At 38.1% G+C, this 22,617-nt stretch overlaps 1 protein-coding gene across 26 annotated transcripts in view; it reads left to right on the top strand.

Moving 5' to 3' along the window:
- LOC126925546 (polypyrimidine tract-binding protein 2) overlaps positions 1–22,617 on the top strand; it is a 417,994-nt gene that overhangs the window by 209,929 nt on the left and 185,448 nt on the right. For 15 of the 26 annotated variants that reach the window (XM_050741209.1, XM_050741196.1, XM_050741198.1 and 12 more), the window contains one exon: positions 2,326–2,388. The exons of the other annotated variants lie outside the window; for them this stretch is intronic. Coding sequence is in view for 11 of the 15 variants with exons in the window: in XM_050741196.1 (XP_050597153.1) it covers positions 2,326–2,388 (63 nt within the window). In the remaining 4 variants the exon portion in view is untranslated. The remainder of the gene's footprint in view (positions 1–2,325; positions 2,389–22,617) is intronic. 26 annotated transcript variants of the gene reach the window in all.

Raw genomic sequence — 22,617 nt, 5'->3', positions numbered from 1 at the left:
TCCAATGTATTATTGCATCGAAGCGTTGACTAAAAAGATAACAAGATTCGATGTCAATAAAATGGGAGTGTCTATGATGTTCACGCGCATGAACACCGAATTTATGTTTCCGTAAGACGCTGGGGTGCAGACTAATAACGATTAAGCGAGTTTCTATGGGATTGCACGGGAATGGGTTCTCGGGTTTGCCCGGAAATTTATTATAGTCGTGCCACGATGGCTTGGCGATAGAGCTGCTTGAAAATGATGCCACGCAACTTATTATCCGTAACGAATTTCAACGTCCGCCATGTTGAAACGTCGCTGATAATTGACGTTGTGTAAAGATACTCGCTACCAGGAAATATGCTCTGTAAATTATCGCGTGTTAATGGGGATAGAATTATTACCGAAGGGGCGGTTAGTTTTCTTTAGATTCTGTGTAGATTATTTTCTATGCAAAGATAATTGTTCCAGCACTTGTTTCTCTTGTGAATTAATTTCCTCGAGCTATTCTTTCGAATAATATCGTAGTGTTTAAATTCGTTCTTGATCAAACACTCGATTACAGTGTCAAATCACCTAGTAACATGCAACAATCATCGTCAACGAAGCAATTATATCGCGAATAGACAAATCTCTTCTCAAGAATTCTCGACTTTCCACTTTTGTTTCTCCGAAACGTATCTCACAAGCAGCCCTCCCCCTCCCAAACACACATCCTCCGATTAATCCCATAGTTGTCTCCCCTATCCATGCCAACAACTAATTCTACACACCCCATCCGCATATATCCTCGAACGTACGGTTTAATATCTCATCAAGGAAATGATTTCGTGACGAATATCCAGTAACCAACCCCCTTTGGTCGACGACTAAGAGAAGGGAGGAGGTCGTTCGATGAGAAATACGGTGATTTAGGGGAATTCGTCAGAAGCGGTTCGAGCCTGTCCGGATCTATTATTGGCGTTGGAACGTAAGTTAGTGGCCGCAGGGGCTGCTGGCGAAGTACACGGGGGTGGTTTGCACCGATGGTGTCTGGGGATAGCGTGGCGGACGTATTAGGTAATTGTGGGGGAGTGAGGACCGAGGAAGCAAGGGGTGATTTATATTGGCGGCACGTGACGCCGGATAGGAATTATCGTTAGCCACCTTGCTACCCCTTACGTGCGACTCCGTTTCCTTACACGTCTTTCAGGACGATTCGAACGAAACGATCTTCCATTTCCATTACCGATTTGTACTTTCCTAATCTTTCTGCCATTTTTATCCCGCTTTCGGATCGTTGGACAATTATTTGAAAGCGAGTTAAGGATGTTCTTGCGATCTTCAGATCTTTGTTTAAATTCGTTAAATTTAAATAAATTTAAATTAAAAATATTCCCATCGTGTCGCAACGATAAAGCCCCTTATTTTTTGATACGTGTCTTCTTAATATCGATTGTATGCGATTTGTAGTAAATTTATCGCTGTAAACCCTTCGATCAAGGAGATTTGTTAAATCGCTGGCCATTTTTGTCAACCCTTTTGTTTCATACAGGAATTGATTTTAAGTGTAGGGTTTTGGTACTGACGATTTATATCGAGAGAGGTTGGGGTGAGACTAGGTCCGTGTAAAATTTTGGGGTTGGAGGATTTTTAGATCGGCAGAATTGATAGGAAACATATTTTTTAGGGGTTGAGGTCGTAAAATGGATTTTGCGTGTAAGGCTTTGATATTGGGAATTCTTAGGAATGGTTTTGTGGCCAGATGTGCGTGGAATTTTTGAAATGCAGTGCTTCCTATAAGTATTCTATATTTAAGGATGAAATATCGCAAAACGGATTAAACATTACGGTACAACCGACGAGAAATTCTTTCTTTCGTACCGGTAAATATCACGTGAAATTGAAAATTCTTAAATCGAGCGATTCAATAATTTTGATCTAATTTAAAATACGATTTAATCGAATAATTACAGTTGTAGTTTACAAAATAACCGTGAAATTGTAGCAGAATGAGAAATTCTATGAAAGTAACAAGAGCAAGATATCGTACATCATATATTTTAAAGCCAAGCATAATTAATAACTCGCGGCATATACATGTGCACTGCTGGAGTATGACATTAAAGGTTGTAAAATATGATAACAAATAAATACAGAGATTGTATAGAATTCATACCTTTAATAAATCTACTTTCTTAAACTAATGTACTATACATTGAAACGATCAAGTTTCAAAATAAAATAAATATTCATTTTTTTGAAAAACTTTTTATGTATCCGAAGAAAAATTTCTTATTCTAACATATATTTGAGGAAATGTGGCGAACATCTTAAAAAATATATCTCTGTTTGTTACAGGTAAGCTCCTCAAAGAATTCACTTAAAATTCTTTCAATCAACAACAGTCCATTCCCTCCACTGGTAAGTCGCAATCGATATTATCACCTAATTTGCCATTTTAATTTCGTTGATACAACTTTTATACGATGATCGGTAGTTCTAACACGAGGAAAATGTTTAACATAAAACTGAAACCAACGACGATTCTCTCGCACTCTGTTCGTACTTGATACATATATTTTAACACGAGAAAACTGCACTTGGTTGAAAAAAAAATCGAAAGAAAACAGTAGGATTAATGACGAGCTTCCAACACAGGTTTACTCTCGCTGGCTTTATATCTGGCAAAAAGGTTACCTTCGAATCACCGACGATCATTTATTTCATCGACAATGTTTTCGTCGACACGATTTCACCGACCGACATCGTCTTTTGCCGCCAATTTCTATATTTTGTTTTGTTCCTTTTATCTTGTATCGTTCTTTGTTCTTTTATGGACGAAAGCGAATATGTAGCCGAAGATGCGTAATCAACGATAACGTACGGTGCAAAGTATAACAATTATCGGTGATTTCAATGTGCCGGTACAGAAACATCGTCGGTGAAATCGTATCGATGAAAACATTTCAGACGAAACGAAGGTAACCGCTGACAAAATTCAAGAGGAAAAACGAAATACAAGAAAGAAACACGAGAACGAGGAACAAGATGAAAGAAAAGACAGCACGACGATCAGAGAGCGTCGGTCGATCCGGAAACTTTTCTACAACGTGAAAGTCCTTCCTTAGCGAGGACGTCCCTGGTCTTGCGAGGCAGACCAGGCAGAGAGGCAGCGCAGCCAGGACCAAAGTGCATAACCCAGGCAGATAATGAGAGGGCGAGAGGGTTTGGGGGCATAGGGGCGAGAGGGTAACGGATAGCAACGAAGCAGCCACGTCGTCGGGGCACCTGCGGTTTGTCGGTACGTTACTGTGGTACACGATGCGGTACCGAGCCGTCAAGTTCATATTGCCGGTTTCCTGTCATTAACGTGCCGCGTTGAGCCTCCAGCCTGTGTAGACCGTTCTCTATACACGCTATACTCTCTCACCTCCTCTTGTCGCCCAACGGAATATCGAATGGTTAGGATATAACGCGTGTTGCATACTCTGGATGCGTGTATACACTGGTTCACGAGAGTATTTGAACACTTTTATGAATTTATTGTGTGTATTGTAGGTACGAAAGATTTTCAGATCTCATAGATGAGTTGGTTACTGTAGGAGCTTCACGGGACGCTTTTCCGTACGTTTCGATTCATAGAATCGATGATGAAACGTGGCTGCTGAACTGCTCGTATTAGCAGTTTCTAAAATAGTATCAATATGGAGGCTAGGAATCTCGCAACATTAAATTTACTATATACTGTTGACGTATAACGTATTTCGTACATTATATACGCGGCAAATTTTTACGAAATTCCACAATAATAATTCTTTGGTCTCGGAACTTGCATCTAAAATAATTTCATATTAAATCCACATAATCAATTTAACGAAACAAAAATTCCAATTCTACCGAAACGGATCCTTCGCCAACGAAAAATCGAGTTGCTGTATTTTTAATGAGAAAGAGAATTCGGTTAAACTCGTTGAACGTATTCTGGCGTTGCAACAATGTTGGGGGCAGGATGTGAAAAAAAGAAAAAAACTATTAAAAGTTTGGCCGATTGCGGCCCCTGCTGAGGGGATTAAAGTACCCCTGGTAAAGGTCTATCGAGACTGAAGAATTCTCGCCGGATTTGAAATGTTAAAAAGCGAACGCGTTTGCAAGCGAGAAATGAGATATCTTGGTGTCTGATGAAAGAATCTTCTTTTTCTCTCTCTTCTTCGCGTGTTTGTATTCACGCGTGCACTCTGTGCGTGTGTAATAAATAATGGAAAACGAAATATTTCGTTGCGACGATTCAGGAAATGAAATTCCACGGGTGGAGCGTCGTCGACGAAACAACTCGAAGATTTATTATTTTTGTACCGCCGGTTGCATATTTTAATGCAAAGTGAATGAGAAAAGAAAGGATCTGACCGCGTATGAAAATTGTCTTTGATGTTTCGTTACGATGTTTGCGAATATTTGTCGACACGAGGGATATTTTTCGATTCTATAAAAAATTAGTAAAACTTTTGTAGTCTATGATTAAAATAGGATATTCTTATGTCTTGTAGTAGCTGGTCATGTGTAGTTAATTGAATTTTCGAGTTTCGTAATATTATGTCATATGATTAATAGAATTTGTGTGTCTGATAATATCGTATCGTGTGATTAATAGAACTTTTCCATCTCACAACACTGCGTTGTATAATTAATAAAATTCTTTTATGTATCGCAATATCGTCTCGTACGATTAATAGAATTTTTGCCTGTGACAATATAAAATTGATCGAACTTTTATAACGTGATATAAGCGTAATAAACTGGCATATAATTAGTCGAATTTTTACATCTGCTAACGTTATATAACGTAATTAATAGAACTTTCGTATCTCATAATATTACGACATCTAATTACTGAAATTTTTGTATTTTGCGACAGTAGAAGAAATACGATTTTCTTAATTCAACGTCCAATTTCACTGATGAAGGAACGATACCGAAATCTCCATACGAGAGAAACCAATTAAAAATAGCAGAATATACGGAAAAATAAATAATACATTTAGAGATACTGTGGAAACGCGAAACAGCTTGTACACTAGACGCTGTGTTTCCGGGTAAATTTAGCCGGAAGTCGAGGAATTAGACGAGCTGTCACGCTTTGGCTGCACAGCAAACCAGATTGGATCTGGAACGCTTACCAGGGAGTTGCGCTATTCCGTGGTCTAAAGATTCTGGCAATTAGTGGTAGGAGATTCTAAGGATCGAAGCGAGAGGGTTTGGCTCAGGGGGTGAGATTTCGAATTCAAATGTCGTCGTCACGTTTTGGCACGGTGACAGGTTCCAGTTATCAGGACTTCAAACGTGCCACCCTGTTTTCACCCTAATTCGAGTTTCGATTTTGCTCCGAGCGATTGGCAGCCCGCATCAACAATTTATCGTTGCGTAAATTGTGATTACCAGACAATTTCCTATATTTTTCGTTTAACCATTTTTATTCTATATTTGTTTCGCGGATGAATTTATCGATAATTGTTTGAAAAATCGGCGAAAACTTCGAATTAGAGTTGGCAGCAATTTACCGTAGGATCAAAGTTATAAATTGAAAAAGTATAAAAGTTACATTTAGATCGAACGTTTTTGCTCTAGGCAGAGGGATTTGATTCGTAAACAGTGTTCTGATTTTTGGAAAATAACAAAGATTATGCGATCGAGTTAGAATTATACAGGAAAGTAGTAAAGGCAATGGTTCAAAATCGAAGAATTTCTGCCGTGAATATAAATTGTTCCACATATTTATCTTGGAATTACTTGTAATTGTTGTGTAAATGTTATTTCTTAATTAAATGTGCAAAGGTAGATTTCTGATTACTAAGAAATTTATAGTTGCAAAGTACATCTCTCTCGATTAAAGTTTCTAACTGAGAATCCTCTGAATTCTCGGGCAACTTTATAATTTTAAAGTTTCTCTTATTTATAATTAAAGATAACAGCACATAATCTTGAAGAAAAGTTTTCGCTGTAAAAAAAATTCCGGATGCGATGCTACGTTCTCCGGAACGAATTATTTGTTTATTAAATTTATATGTGCTCGGTCTATTAATTATGCCGATAATCACTCGTGATGGTTTGATTCGCGAAAAACAACGGACGTCGACAGCAACAAGTGAGCGTGGAAAAAGCGAAAGGCCAAAAGGGTTTGTAAAAAGAGCGACGTGCTCTTTAAATTCTTGCCCGATTCCGATTGCCCCCGGGGTAATTTTCTTAGTGAATACAGGCGGGCACGAATTGGAGGCTGGAATCGGGCCTTTTCACTACACCCTCGTGCAACTATAACCGACAAGGACGCTTTATTGAAGCTGCACCGACGACTGGTTGGTCCCTTTGAGAATGAAAATCCGGCTGGTTCGACATTTCTTTGAAAGCGAATCCCTCGCTAGCTCCGCGAATTTTAGTTATCTTTCCTTCCGTTTTATTAAAGTCCTTCTTCAAACGTTCTTTTATTCTCCGTTCTTTTACCTTTTTCTATTATAGAATAGTTTTTTTTAGAATATTTTATTTTTTTGTATTCCTGCGTACAATTAATTAGTTCGTAAACAGAAATTGAACTGGCTCGAATAGTTCTACGTAAGCGAACTTTTATATTGTAATCGTATTTATCGTAAAGTGGATAAAATCGAGTTCTACCATTACGATTTTTGCAGACTAGTTGTTACAGTTAGAATCGTCTAAATTACCAAAAATTTCTAAAAATTCCTGCTCTCAGAATTTGCTTACAGATTTTGCTCGTACAGGCATTTTTAAACTCGAGTACAGAGGAAGAGAAAGGAAAGTAAAAATACGGCGAGTCGGAAGACACAAATCGCATCATCTCCTCCGCAAAGCAGATGAAATCAGGGGAAAAACCGTTTTTCGAGTTTCCGGTTTCCAGTTTCCAGTTGACAGACGGAGAATTTACCCGGGCAGATGGGATAGTCTCGCGGATTAAAGGGCAAAAAGGGTTGATCTTCCCCGTTTCTCTTCTCACTTGCTCCCCATTCTCGGCGGAGAATCGTGCTCGCTATGGTCGCGCGAATCCGCAATATGGCGCGCAAAGGCGCGGCTGCCTTTTCATTCCTTTCAAACGCGCCGCGTTTACGAATCTTGGAAAGATTATTACAACGTGTAAGGGAAGGGCAAAGTAACCGCTAAGTCTACCTGATGCTCTAGTTGCTCGTCTCGCATTTAATTATTCCCTGACATGATACTCGCTGTTAGTCAAACGCTGCCGGCACTCATGGTTGCGTTTATTGCGCAAAAATGAGTATATGTTTGGTCTTCGTACAGCCGCTTTCAACATCGTATCTCTGAGCGAGCGAAGAGCGGAGAAGCCCTTTCCGAGTGTTTCGCGTATTTCACGCGTTTCTCGCCTGGTTGCGTTTCCGTTCACATTTAGCGTTTATGGAAAATTTATGTGCGTTCGTCTGTTGTATCGTGATATCGGTAGAAATTTGATTTTGGTACGATACATTGAAACATATTATCGCTACATGTAATAGTAGTACTGTAGTGTCCGGGTATATGACCAAGACTTATCCTCGGCAATTCTTGGAACTGCTGCTTCGAGTCAAGCTTCAAATTTATCTATCCGAAATAAGAGAAATATCTCACTTTTGTTAAGTTTTATTAATCGAAGTTCCAGGAGCGTACAATAGGTTTTAAAGATTTTCGTTATTACCGAACCTGCCAGAGACGCGCCACTAAAGCTCTAGCAACATCGATCGATTATAACGTCTGTTGTTCGGTAACCGGTATTTTGTCGAGACATCGCAGCTAACTTACGCCCAATGTTCCGTAACCTGCTTAAACTTTGTGTAAGTAATTAAATATAAATCCACGTTAAAAGCCTACCGGGACGACTTGGGAATCTTGCGATTTATTCAGTAACTTTTGACCGTTATGAGAACGGTCCGGAAGAAATGTTGTAACGGATCTTCTGTGTTTTGGATATCTACGTAGGTTCTGTGCCTTTTTCCATCTTTAAATTCCCGTAAGTGGACGGGAAAGCAGCCTAGAACTAACTTTTCCGCAGCGTGAAGAGTTTCTACTAAAATACTGAAGAATTGTTCTTGAAAAATCAATATATCGAAGAAAATATCCGACATTCCTGGAATAATTGCAGAATATCGGTCAAAGTACAGTTTATTAATTTTCTATCTGCATCCACGGCTGCATTTCACGTCTGTCCGCTTCGGATCTATTCCATAAAACGCTTTGAAACGATTATTTCTATAGCGAAAAGGCGAAGAACCGGTATTCGTACAGAGAAATTCTTGAAAGAGGCGTCGTCTCACAATACGGGAATATTTTCCCTTCGATAAATCGGACACAGCTTTTACCGAGGTGACGAGCTCGCTGCAACCTGTGCAACAACCACTCCTCATCCCCATTGGTCCTCTGCTTTTCATGGTTACCATGAAATCTCGATGAAAGCTCTCGTCGATTTCGAAACGTTCCAATGCTAACAGCGCTGGTTTTGTTCATTTCGATCGAATCTATTAGTACGTATGCTATACACGTTAGTATCTGAATTAGCGCGCATTAGTACATAGACTAGTATCCGTTCGAAAATATTCAAGCGCTTGCTTGTTCTGTTTAATTTAGTCGTGAAATAAAAGATTAGAAATTCGATGATTTTACTTTTTATCGATATTATTGTCTTTAATTTATTTTCTGTTGGAAATAAACAGCTAAGAATACGAAAAATGATTTCGTCGATTTCGAATAATACCAATAATTCGATAGTTTCGTTGATTCCATTGAAATTCATTAGCGTAAGAGATACTACGTACTCGTGCGAAGTCTGTTCGTTTCATACGTTTTTTCATGCTGTTTGTTATGGTGAATTTGATATTGTGCATTGTTTATTGTTCGTGATTAATTATCGTTAATTGGGAAAAGAGAATACGCACGATAATGGAGGTCGTAGGAAATTGTTTATTGGAAATTATTATTTGGTTTTTGAACATGCGATATCGGTATCCGATGATGAATGTGTAAGGATACGTCGTGATATTGATATTCGATGAATGGTCGAGTGGTTTCATTTAATAATTTTTTAGCATAATTAGTCGGTAGTATCTCATTTCTACGATTATTACTTTCGTTTTCGCTAAATGTGTAACTTGTTTTTCAATTTGCTTCCATAGAATGTACCATACACTGTGCCCTGTGTGTTTTATATTTTGTTTATATCCTATGAAAATAATCCTTAAACGAAACTCCTAAAATGTCTGATATTCTCCAACTGAGACTATAAGGAATCACCCGGTTTTTCCTTCTTAGCTCTAACTTAACTACTCGCTGCTATTAACTATATTATAACTGCTATTAACTATTTTTCTACCTTGACATTATCGTTATATCGCTGTTATATTGTTAACTAACATTCGATACTGCTGATTACAGACTCGCGAGGGTCTGAAGCTTGTAGTCAATAAAAGGAATAAAAAGAGAAAAGAAAAAGTCGCGTTTTCGATACTATCGAGCGCCTTATCCGGTGAATAGCGGCAGAAGGAGTATGTAAATAAGCCAACTGAGATATTCATGTTGCTCACGGTGTATCTGCTCTCTCCGGCTCAAACGGAAGCGCCCGCTCGCGTTCTAAATCTCGCCAACGATAAGTATGTTTATGCACAGTCCCTGGCTGCTGCACGTCTCGATATGAACGTATACACAGCGAGAGAAGTCGATTTCGAGGGTGGAATATTTTTTCACCACGCTCCGAGCAAACGTCGAAAAATCTAGCAGCTTTTTTTCGCATGTTTGTCGATCACAGATTTTAATTTACCAGCTTTTAGAGCCGGTCGAATTGCTTTAGGAAAGGATCGAAGATGATCTTTAGAGTCTTGGAACTCCATTTCATTCGATTCTGATGATTTTTATTCGTTTTAGTTTTGCGAAATTTTGAAAATGGGAGGTTACATTGACTTTTTTGATTTTAGAGCTCAAACTTCCGTAATTAGATTAGTTAAATTAAGTCGGTCGTTATTTCCGAAAAATATGAATGAATAATCAATTTTTATCTTGCAATTAGTATCACCGAAATATTTTTTTAATACTCTAACGTTTAGTATTCGTTACGTTACATAGAATAGTAACTATTACGGGACGTTCTATAATTTTTCAGCCTAAGAATCGAATTGCCCGTAAAGTAACAACAAAATTTACCATCTCAACACCGTACGTCCCATCCATCTGAACGGAAATCCCTCAGAAATCCCCTGACCATGTCCCTAATAAAAACACCAAAAAATCCCCAGAACCCAGCTCCTATTTCTCCTAAAACTCGATTCTCAGACAAAGCTTCTCGATCGTCCACATCCTCTGCTTCGATATCCTGCACGAATTTCGTCAGAACTGAAACCATTCGAGCGAATACAAGGAGAACGTCTATCCACAGAGAAGGAAAAGCAAAAAAAAAGAAAGGAGAAAGGAACGTTGGATACTCTAAGGGCTTTCGCCTCTTTCCTCCACTGTCACATTAGCCTCGACAGTTCAGGCTTGCCTGTCGCCATGGACGTGGCTCACGAAAATCCCTCTGTTTTTTCCTCAGTTGCGCGTGTTTATACTCGCTTCTTACTTCCTTCGCTGCAGTACGCCGCACCACAGGATTTCGGGTTTCACCCCGTCGTTCTTCTTATTTCGATACGAATTAGAACATTGTTAGAAGCGGCGATTTTGTGCAAGATTTATATCTTTATCAACGCAATGTATAGGCGAGGCTCGCGGTTGTTTTTGAAATAAAAATAACAGACTTCGCGCTGCGATTAAACATGGAGAGATGAACTCTCCTTCGGTAACTTTATTTTCATTGACGTCGTTTGCATACCGGGTCTGATTTAAGCGCAGTTTTTCTTTAGGTTCTTCTCTTTAAAAGATCTCGAAAGATCCTTAAATACTCTTCCAAGTTTCTAGAATATCGTGCAATAATTTGAATAATTTTTCAAGCAGAGCAGAATTTAAACAGAAATATAGAGAAAACGATAAACTACTTGAAATTACTAATCGAAAACGAGCCAGTATACGTATGGAGGGTTGAACGAGTCGCCGTCGTTCGATCGGCAAGCTGTGAGATAATATAATAATCGTACCTTAATCAAAGATTGGATATTGTTTCGATATATATTGGACGAAGAAGTGATATAATAATCCGTCAGTTTGAAATTCGGTTAAAGAACGTTAGGAGAACGTTGCGAAACCCTTGAGCGAGACACGTGTGGCGTCAGAGAAAGGGCGTACAAAGGGATTTTCAGCGGACAGGATAATGTGACAGGCAAGGAACAGGCGAAAGCCCTTAGAGCAGCGTTTCCCTCGCCATCCTGGCGAAATGCGACCGTTTACTTTCTATAAAGCGGCGAAACACTGCCGTTCCATTACAACCACTACGTTTTTCGTCTGTTCTTTCGATTCGGCTCCTCCGACACGACCAGACTGCCAATGGCAATGGACTTTTATCGGGGCAACTTCGTTTCAAACGGACTATTCTATAAATTCCAAGGTTAAATAGGAATTTTGTACAGAAACCCATGAAAGTATTCGCGCTATTATATTCCATAGAAACGCTTATATCTGAACAGTCGAAATATTAGACGGTGTTAGTGGAAATTTCTAGACTATTTATTTTCATACAATTCAGGTTTTAATAAAGACGTTAAGTCTACTGAAACGGACGTCAATATTTTCATCAAAATCGTTCCGTACGTTAGCTTATTTATAATAATTTCATAAATGTTTTTCCAAGGATTATTTTTGAATCTTTGAAAAGTGGTTTCTGACTTTTACCACTGCTGCTGCTATAAAGTTATCGAATATGTTAAGCGAGTGAACTTACCAAAAGTGTAGATACAGCACGTGTGCGATCAATCTTCTCCACTCGACGATTCTTATTTCGACTTCGTACAAAGTGCATCAAGGTTACATAGCGTTGTGAGACTCAGCGGGATGTTCACAACGCAGGCTAGTCATCGTGAGGTCGTCGAGTCTGTAGTCACATCCTACCTGTGACCAGACAACCTTCCAAACGGGTTCCTCGACACGGCTGCAAATATAGAATCGCGATTTCTTCGACGCGAGACAATGGACAGGGTAATGTTTCGTGGCGATGTTCAATTTTTTTGATCGATTAATAAATTCACGTAAAGTTGCGAAAAAGCTTCTCTTCCGAAACAGAGGAACTTGTCACATTAAAATTTTTAATTATTCCAAATACTTAAATTTCCAAATTTTAAAATATTCAAATTTTCGAACATGTATTTGACAAATAACAGCGTTTCTCGATCAATATTCTCAAACAATAGCATTTCTCCATCTGTTCTTTATTTTATTCCGTCCACGAAACTTTTTCCCCTTGGCCAGTATGTAAAGAGATTCGAGACATCGATCATCTGGAAAAAGAACGATTGGGAACGCGTTTAAATCATCTGTCGAGTCCTTGGAAACGTGAAACATCGTACTTTCTCGATTTTATACCGGAATACTTTCTATACTCTTACGTTAAAACGTTCTTTCATTCTTCTCTTTTACTCTTTCATGGAATTAATTGTGGGTCGTGTTTTAACGAAAGACGAGAGGTAAACGTGATATTTTTCCACGAAATTTTATATGCCACGGGAACCAGATATTTTTTAACGAATTTCCAAGAAACTTGTTTGTAGGATGGAATTATGAATTTCATTATTTCAAAGGTATTTCAACAAAGAGAAAATGGTTTTTAACCGACTTTGAGCAATTTTATCATTTTCAGCTGATTATGGTCTTTGAAGAAAATGTAGTGTGCTGTTACGACGATGGCGGGATTCTGTTATATTAACAAGATTTAGAACAATATTCCACGTAAAACGTTAAAATTACTCGTACAGTGTCAAACACTTGTAAGCTGGAAAAATCTTCAAATCCAGAGTCCTCGACCACGTTGTATCGGAAGCTACTTCCACCTTTCCATCATATGCCAGACAAAAAGATAACGCTCGAACTACTAATTTAGTCGTCTGACTAATTCCACAAACGAAATTAAACGGAGAACCACTTGGAAACATGGAATCTCGAAATATAAAGAAATCCGCCATGAAATTATCCTCGAAGACGAGAGTCTCCTGCTACTTTTTGTAGCCACTACTATTATGCTAATATGAATTAAAAAATAATATTCCAATTCCTAATTTAGTCAGCTGACCAATCCTACAGACGAAATCAAATAAAGAGACGCTTGGAACGTCGGAGCATAAAGGAATCTGTCATAAAAAAATCCCCGAGGACGAAGCTTGGAGAGTAGAAAGCATCGATCCTAGGCGAGTGGACTGAGTGGAGGCGTTTCAGTCGGCTGTAGGAAAGTGGAAAGAATAATAAAAGGGCGAGGAGGCGAGGCGTGCAGTAAAAGGGGGCATATCGTGAAGGCGGTGGCGTCGAGGCAAAGGGAGAAATAATTCAAATCAAAGGCTCACGGTGGAGTTACGTGTGTGTCAGCTCGCAAGCCGGCCCATATAACCTTTTAGTGTCGAGAAATTGCCAGCGCTGGCTCCGTTGGGGCAAAAGTCTAAGGGCGACGGCTCTTCGATGCAACGCCGTGTCGCTTTTTTCTTCGCCTTCCTCACCTGACAGCTGATTCCATTTCAGAGGACTTGCTCCATCTACAAGATAGAACTCGTGACTTTTGACCCTTCGCCCGTGTGATCTATCAGTTGATTAGCAACGTCAACTGTACGGACGAATAATCGTTCCTACGCAAATTCTTGAAACGTTTCGTATAGATTACAGTCGAACCTCATAACTAACAGATTAAAAATCGCGCCGCTGCTGCTGCCCCCTCCGTACAATACGACTAAGCAGTTGCTTGCTTCGAATTTTCTAAAAACCAGCCCCGACTGTGTGGTATTCTAAAAATGTTAGTATACATGGTGTCTCGGCTGAACGAGACCACCTAAATATATGCCTTTTCTATGATTGCATGACAGAACTTCTATGGACAAAATTAAACTATTCCAAGCGAATATATAGACGGATGTAACGATGAGAAGAGTTTTCTCTCAAGATTATTTTCTCACGAGATTTCAAGGTTATCCGTATATCCTTAAACGGAACCCTCCATCTTTTTACCCGTCGATCGATACATTTTGTTTATTCTCCGTGCAAAAGTATTTAGGTACCTGTGTCTGAAACGGCTTGGCTTAAAAGATACTTTAACAACTTGGATTTTGTACACCTTGGCGTGAAAGTCTTGTCTTTCTGTCTTTCTTCTCTTCCATACTCTACGTTTGACGAAATTGAGATCGAAATATCTTTTGAATTAAGCATTTTCAAACATCAGTGTCTCGATACTTTTGCGTAAAGAATTAAATATAACCACCGGTACAAAGAAATATACATAGAGTTCTTTTTAAGAAAAATACATGCCTTGAGGTAGTTTAGCTTTTTCTCAGAAGCTTGCTCATACTACTGTAAATAAGGCAGATATTTAGGTGATCTTATTTAGCTAAGACATCCTGTATATTACACAAAACATTTTCTAACCTCGTTAGCACTGTAACGGGACACGACTACGTGATTATACTGATAAAATTTCAAACGGATCTGAAAATGTATATAGAAGCTACAAGATATTTACTGGACGCCTGCACTTCGCAAAGATCATCATAGTATTTGAACAATAAACTATTCGCTATACTAACTATCCACGATATTTAGCGACGATATCTTCAGCACTAATTGTACGCTTGAAGCTATTACTCGTGTCGTACACTAATTTTCTTCAAAGCATTTCCAGACATTGTAAACAAGACAGACATTTGGATGATCTTGTTTAGCCGAGACACCTTCGTATTAGAAATAATAGACAAAATTTCAAAATAATATTTGCCACTGGCTTATCGCGCGAAACAATTGAAAATTTGGGAGCAACAAATTTGGAAAAATTCTTGCCAACTACTGCCGCGTTGAAACGCAACTTTTATTAGAAATTCGGACATCAAATTTTCTTCGCAGTCTCTAAATAAAATTTTAACGACGAAACAGAAGAAAGCTTCGAAGGAATGATAACGAGGATGAACGTGGGTTTTAAAATAGAAGCGAATGGCAGGGGACTGTAAAAAGATAGCACAAGTCACCAGGAGAAGAAAAAGAAAAGAGAGAAGTGCAACGACCAAGAAGCGCAGACATTGGCTGTGCAACGTTGAGCAGTAACGTTACGCTAAGCTGCATCTTTGTGCATTCCTCTGCTCCAAGGTTGAGGTCAAGGCACACCTAAGCGACCATATTCTCAGTCTGGCTATTCGACGCGTGATTCCTGAAAAAATACACACGGAACAACGAATTTTCCTTGCGAAAGTTAAAAAATTGCAAGGCTAGATAGTTCTTAACTTGCGGAGAAATTTCTGCTTTTCAATTTATTGATAGTAAAAGCATCTAGAAATGTTGAAACGTTCTAGGAATTCCAAAAAAGATCCCCCTCTCCCAATTTAATTCTAACAATAAGAATTCTAAGTTAAAAGTCTCAGAAAAATTTCTCTCGGTATTAAAAATTGATTCTAAATGACTTTTTTTTTTATATTTAAACTTACCCAAACCTCCGGACGAGATTTATACTCCTACCCTATTAGTTTAATTCCGATACTCTGAATTAAAAATTCCAGAAAAGATGTACATTGGAAAAAAAAGAAAGAAATTGAAATTTACCCAACGAAACGTAACAACAAATAGCTTTTTTTTACTAAAACACGTTTGACAATAAAAAAAAGTCACGATATTGTTAGGCGGTGTCGGTGGGATATATCCGTGCATTGCTACAATGGAGTTAATATTGGCGACTGGAACGCAGGAGCGTGAACTGCAAAGCCGCGTTCACGCTGCGACAAAGTAACTCGTAACTCATTCCGTAACGTTCGTTCGTTTGTTTGCACCGAGACCTACGATCAAACGTAACACAGACGGTTTCGTGTATCCAATCACCATGATTCACCGATTGTTGATCTTTCCGCCATGCATTAGGGAATATTGCGCTACCAAATTCCACACATTCGCTCTCGGTGTGAACGTGCGCTTCAAAGAACACGCTCGCAACACCTCGCCAAGTTTGATCGTTTAATTTGTTATAAACACACAATAGAAGACCGGAATTTGATTTTGTGGTTAGGTTAACAGCAGCAAATTATTATAGACATGTACGCGTATGTTGTGATAAAATTGCAGTTGGAAATTGTGATCCGTCTAAAATAAAGTTATACGAATGAAGTTCGAACGATAGTATTATAATGTATACGATAGTATTATAATCATTAAAAATAAGATTTAATATTGTACATTGGGAAATTACTAGCGGATTTGTGTCTTTCGTTCTGTAAATTCTGAAAAAATGAACGATATTTGTACTTATAATATTATCATCGCGAATCGATGAAATGTTGTAATAGATTGTACTAATAAATATTTTACCTTTTTTTGTTACAGGTAAGCATCCGAACATTTTATACCATACTATCAACTTGACTTTTTCGCTACTCTTCCATTGGTGAGTCAAAAATAAAGACACTTATCTTTAAAAAAAAATATTAGAGCGCGTAATAAATAATAGTAGCGGAGAATAGATGATAAAATTGTGATTAATTGTAAGAGAGGATGTTAATTGGCCGAAAATTAATTAAAATTGACTAGGGATACTATAGAACAACTCATTAAGCAGCATAAAATGCAAATGCAAATTTGGTATGCAAACGATCTCGCTTCACTTACCTATATCGAGTTCGCTTTGATTTTTATTTTTCGAGTATTTCTCATTTAATTATTAGAAATATTGTTAAATCGTTTCCTTGTATTTCTACGATAATTAAATCCTAGAAGCAAATTATTCTGTATATTCGTACGAACAACGATATAAATTATTTTCACAGGCTAACGTATGAAAAATGAGACCAATGTTTCCTGTAATTAATTTTGAAATTGAACCAAAACTTGTTACTACGAATTATCTTGCGTTCTGTTGGGGATTTTTATAAAAAATTTGACCCATATCTATTTCCAATTATTTTAGATTATTGAATTTTATTCATCAATGAATTTTCAATTAGTATTTTTATTACAATTTTTTGTAACAATTTATCTTAAATTCCATCACAGGTTGCTCACATTTTTTGTAATTTAATATTCACTGTTTTTCTTTTATATATAAATTAATCGTCAAAATTTGAAATAATAAATATGACGAATATGGTGAAAAAAATTGTTAGAAGATAAATAATATAAAAATATAAAACAAAAGTTGTTGTTTCAAGTAAGCATGAAAGTAGCAAGGTACGTCCTAAGCTTGAAATTGGGTCTCTTTTACGAGTGTCGTTAAAATTTCAACAAACAATTGTTCTGAAACCCACGGCGAACAATGTGTTACGATAATCTCGTTTCGTTGGTCGAGGGAAAAACGTAAAAACCGAATGGTTGAGTGAAAAGAGGATTCGTCCTCGGGACAGAAGGCCCTCGTTTCTCAGACACGAAGAAGAAGAAACGAACTGGCTGCCCTTGTCCTCGCTTTCGAACGTTTGCTCTGCGGTTTCTTTGTAATTCTTATTCGGCGCGGTAATCGACATACTTCCTTTAACTTGGTTTCGTTTCTTCTGTCTCGCGAATAATTATTTTTCTTGTCTCTGCTAACGTTACCAACTTTATTATGTATTCTATCTAGTAGTAGTAGTAGTAGGTTCTAGCGTATAAAATAGCATATTTTATTCCACCATTTTCCTTCCTTCCTAAGAGATCACCGTAAGAATATAGTACAGCGTAAGAAATTAGAAATAGAAACCCAACAATCTCCTTGCAATAGCTTATAAGTGTAAAATACGAAACAAAATTATTATTATTATATTTTCCTTTTTTTTCAAATTTCTTGCTTTTCGATTAATATTTTTATCCTTGTAAATATAATATCGTTATATATAATATTACATTGATATCGAAACAACTGCGAAAAATTGAACAAAACTCAGAAAAAATAAAAAAGAAGAAAGAAGAGAGAAAGAAACAAAACTCGAAGAAAAAGAATCTCATTAATCGGCACATTATTTAACTGGGAATTTATTCTTTCGAGGGATATTTCCTCGAGGAGGCATTTAACCACGTGGTCTGGAGTTCAACAGGTTGCGGTAGCTACTGGCTGTCAGATTGAAAGAGTTGGTTCTGTTCACCCTTCTTTCGTTTTCCTTCCTTCCTACCTTTCTTTCTCCCTCCCGCCCTTTATTCCTTCCTTCCTCCTTTCCATCATGATCAGTTTTTTTATTCCCTCGTTTCTCGTTTCAATTAAAACGCCCCACGACACTCTGCTCCACAGCGCGTAATTCCTTTTTGTCTCGGCTAGCCATTTTTTCTTGCAACCTATCGTATCCGCCAAAGAATGGATATAAATCGTTACTACTCTTCCTTTATCCTTCCATTATTCTGCAGAAGTTCGTTTCCCATAGTTAGTTATTATCTGTCTTTCTTTGATCGAATTCTCAGAAAGTTTTCTCTTTCGATTAATTTGTACGATTTATTCCTTTTATCTTAGAGGATAATTTACTGCTAGTGATTTTTTTTTTCAGTTAGAAAATTGGTTCTGTGAATTATGGAGTCATCCATTTTCGTCCTTCGCGTAGTATACCTGCGATCTCGATAGACGTAAATTTCATAAAACTTTAATCCGTGGAGATGAAGATCGTTTCAAAGTCATGCCAGAAAAAAGATTTTTGCTGGATGTTGGTTCTACCTGACCATTCGCGATACATAAAAGATATTCCTTGCGACATCGCAGTCCCGAAGAGATATCTAGGTGCCCTTACTTGGACGAACCACTCTGTATAGCAAAAAATAAAATGCCTGAATCTCAATACAAAAGTATCGCGAGCAAAAAATTTTCGTTGCTACGACAAGCTTTCCAGTAGCGTGGATTCCATTTCAGCATCGCGGAAATCGCGTAGCGGTCGGAAGACGAGAAACAGGAGACTAAACCAAACTTCCGCGGAAGTAGCAACAGACCGTGATGGTCAGACGTACGGCGAAAGCCGTGGCTCTACCGCTTGCGGTCTTACCCACTTAAACCCACCTTGGATACGTTTTTAACTATATCGAATTCTACTTAGATGAAGAAAAAATGTTCCTTGTCTCTTTTTAACATCCGATAATTAACCAGTTAAGCGCCACAATTGCACTAACGCAATTTCTTCTTCGTCAACTTACATTACTGGATTCCATCGAGTTCGCGGTGAAATTATGAAAAGAAATGCCCGAAAAGGAATTTAGTTAGTATTTTGCTCTGTATCATTTCATTTCCAGGAATTTCTTCTTCCGTTTACACGATTTTTACACATTTAGGATTAATGAGTTAATCGCACGCGCCAGTTCGGAAGAGTGATGCAGAATCCTGATTAAATTCATATAACAAAGTAATTGATCAAATTGCTTATATTTGAAAGTTTGATTTAGTTTCGTTTCTTCGTGGGCGTTGTGCGTAGGTTTTTGGCTGTAGAAAAGGGTTGAGAAATCGTGTTGAATTTGTGGAATTCTGTTGATTAAACGATACACGTTATGTAGGTGGAGAGATTTAACGGTGTTTAGTATTTATAAAGGTACATAGATGAAACATTTGACGAAGATTTGCTGGTAAAACAAAACAAAGTACGCGCGTGTCAATCGTTTAACAAAGTGAAGCACATCCTTCACGGAAACGTCCAATTTATAAATGTTTTTGTAAAATTTGATAAAAAAAATTTACTTTCGGTAGCTCGATAACTTCAAGGATTATGCAATGATATTTAATCAAATCCAATTTCTAATTTTATAAAATTCGTATAAAATGGAGTATAATATCGGAAGCATTAACGAAAAATTGAAACCGCCACCCAATGACGCGACAGTGGAATCTCTCGAGGACGACTCGTGCAAATTTGATCGCGCAACCATTTCTCCGCGGCCGAAACAAATGTCGCCCTGTTACGCGTTTCCGCTCGCCTACGTGACCGGTTTTATCGTCGTGTTCCGCTTGATCGTCCGCTCACGTGTACTTCACCAAGCTTCGAACACGCACAGAAACTTTATCTTTCACAGTACGCTGGAGACGATGAATTGCTATTTGAATGATTTTATCAATTTATTAGTTTGAGTAATGCACATTTTTTTTAAACAAAAAACAGAAAAGTGTTTTTATTTTCGTATAAGATCTATCCAATCGAGAGGTAATTTGATTATTACTACTTTTTCCATGAGCGTATATATATCTTTTATCAAGAAATTCAGATATACGTGTATTTCTATATTCTTCAATTTCTGTATCATTTTGTGTGAATTCATCTTTTCTTTTTTTTTTGTTTGACTCATTTATTTATTTCATTTAATTTTTTTATACATTTTTATACTTTTTCTTTTCATTCTTTTCATCGGTCACATCGATTTCTCGTTGTATAATATGTTGCAGTATATTACGTTGATAACTATATTGAAATTAAAGAGTCAAATTTTCATACGACATTTTATAACCTACTGTTTCGATAATCAATCATAACCACCGGTAAAACAAGCAAATTTCAGCTGATTCAAAAACTGCAATTCTAAATTCGAAATTGGAAAGGTCGGAGGTAACGAAGCGAAAGAAAGGGACGTGCCAGTCCAAGGGAATAATTGCAGCGAGATCGAAGGTCGTCGCTGCAATTTAAAGGGATTTATGGTGCCCCTGGTGCCCCTAACTCTCTCTCTCTCTCTCTCTCTCTCTCTCTCTCTCTCTCTCTCTTTCTCTCTCTCCCTCTCCCTCTGTGTCTGTCTTTCCCGACTCTGTTCCCTTGAAATTTTCCTAGCCACGGAAAACTTGCCTGTCATGCTCGATCGTGTTTTACGGTTTCCTAGACAGGTCTGGTTCGTCGGCTCCTCCGAGAATTGGCAAAATTTCGACCCGTAAATCACGGCGTCGACTCGGTTTTTGATGTTCGCCGCAGAAGATCGATGATACTTGGATCTCCAAACCATTTCAGGATAGAGATAGAGACGGTTGAATTTGTTGCAGAATCTTTAGCGAGAAATTTCGCTTAGAAAAATGTATTTTCACCAGCCGAGGCTGGCTCTCGGAATACTTTTTCAAAATGTCTTTTCGATATTTGATGCGCGTGTATACGCTATGCATTTATGGGAAATTTATATGTACGATGTCACGTATTTGTAGGAAATTTGTATGTATAGAAGTTACGTACGGCGCGGAAATATAGAAAATATTTCGAGTAAATATTTATTAGAGGAAACAAAGGGGGATGGTAAAAAAATATCCATTCTTGGTATCGCTTGGAGTTGAAAAATTCACGCAGGACATCTAAGAGTGCCTCCCAAGGGACAAGAAATATTCGTATCATTTTCCCAAGAAACGATAGGGAAGTTGTTGAAGTTGGATTCAAACGTGTGAATACGATAGTGATCGAACTCACCTAAGCGTTGTATTTCATCTTCTCTTTTTTCGCATACCGAACCATTCTCAAAATAATTGAGGAAAAGTTTGGAATCGAGCAAAATCAACCTATCGTGACGTGTATCTGCTACATGCGGACTGCAATCGGCAACATCAAACGACCAACAGCGAACACCGACGTTTTTACCTCTACGTCTACCTCTACCTCTGGGATTCTATTCTTACGATACATCTTCCAATAAGCACCAACTAAGTGTTTAAAAACATCGCAATAAATAGCAACCGAGTCGCCAAAACTCCACGACGGACACTAAAATCTACCTCTACCTCTGCGATTCTATTCTTACGATACATCTTCCAATAAGCACCAACTAAGTGTTTAAAAACATCGCAATAAACAGCAACCGAGTCGCCAAAACTGCACGACGGACACTAAAACCTTCCTTCGAGAAACACCGATGCAAGTTACAATCTCGTTCTGCAAAATTTTCGCTTCCTCGAGGTCACTAGTGTCGCCTGCAGTTTCGTCGAACAGAGTCATCGTTGCTCCGTCTCCGTTCCCTCGTTGTTTTTGAAATTGCATCGATTTCGAAGAAGGCCAGGTATTAAATGAAAATCGACAAGATTGACGAATAACCGCGGCATGGAATTGACACGGGAATCGATGGGCGAGGCTTAAGCGGCGGGGAATCGATGTCCCAAGTTTAGTAATCGATCCTGAAGTAGCCCCTCGAGTATCACGCAGAGAAGCCGATAGTCCCTGCTCCCCCCTCGAGCTAGGCGAATCGTTTTCTTTAAAACCGGAAGCCACGGTTCGTTAGAGCGACATTTATCCTTAGAGTAAGACGGTTCGATTTTCTTTTCTCTCCGCTTTGTAGCAATTTTCCTCTTTCATCCTTTCCTTTGCAATTTTGGAAAGATTAAAAACAACAGGTTTCTGGATAATCTCTGAGTTGACTGCGATTTCTTATGGTTTATGTCTTGTAGAGTAAGACGGTTGGATTTTATTCGATACTTTTTTACGACTGGAAAATATAGTCAATTTCTTGTAATAATAAACGCAGGACATCTACTTTATGCATCAATTTTATACATTTATTTTGCGAAAAGTAACAGTGAACCGACTTGCACCTCTACGATTCGCAGTCCTCCGTATCTCTTTCTCCAGCCTGGTGAACCCAGAAAAACACACGTGCACGATTAAAACTTCACCGAACAATCATTCCAAAGGATTAACT

This window comes from Bombus affinis, chromosome 16, assembly GCF_024516045.1.
Source record: "Bombus affinis isolate iyBomAffi1 chromosome 16, iyBomAffi1.2, whole genome shotgun sequence".
NCBI classification, from domain to species: domain Eukaryota; kingdom Metazoa; phylum Arthropoda; class Insecta; order Hymenoptera; family Apidae; genus Bombus; species Bombus affinis.
Note: the sequence above shows the minus strand (reverse complement) of the source record. Positions and strands in the feature narration are given on the sequence as shown.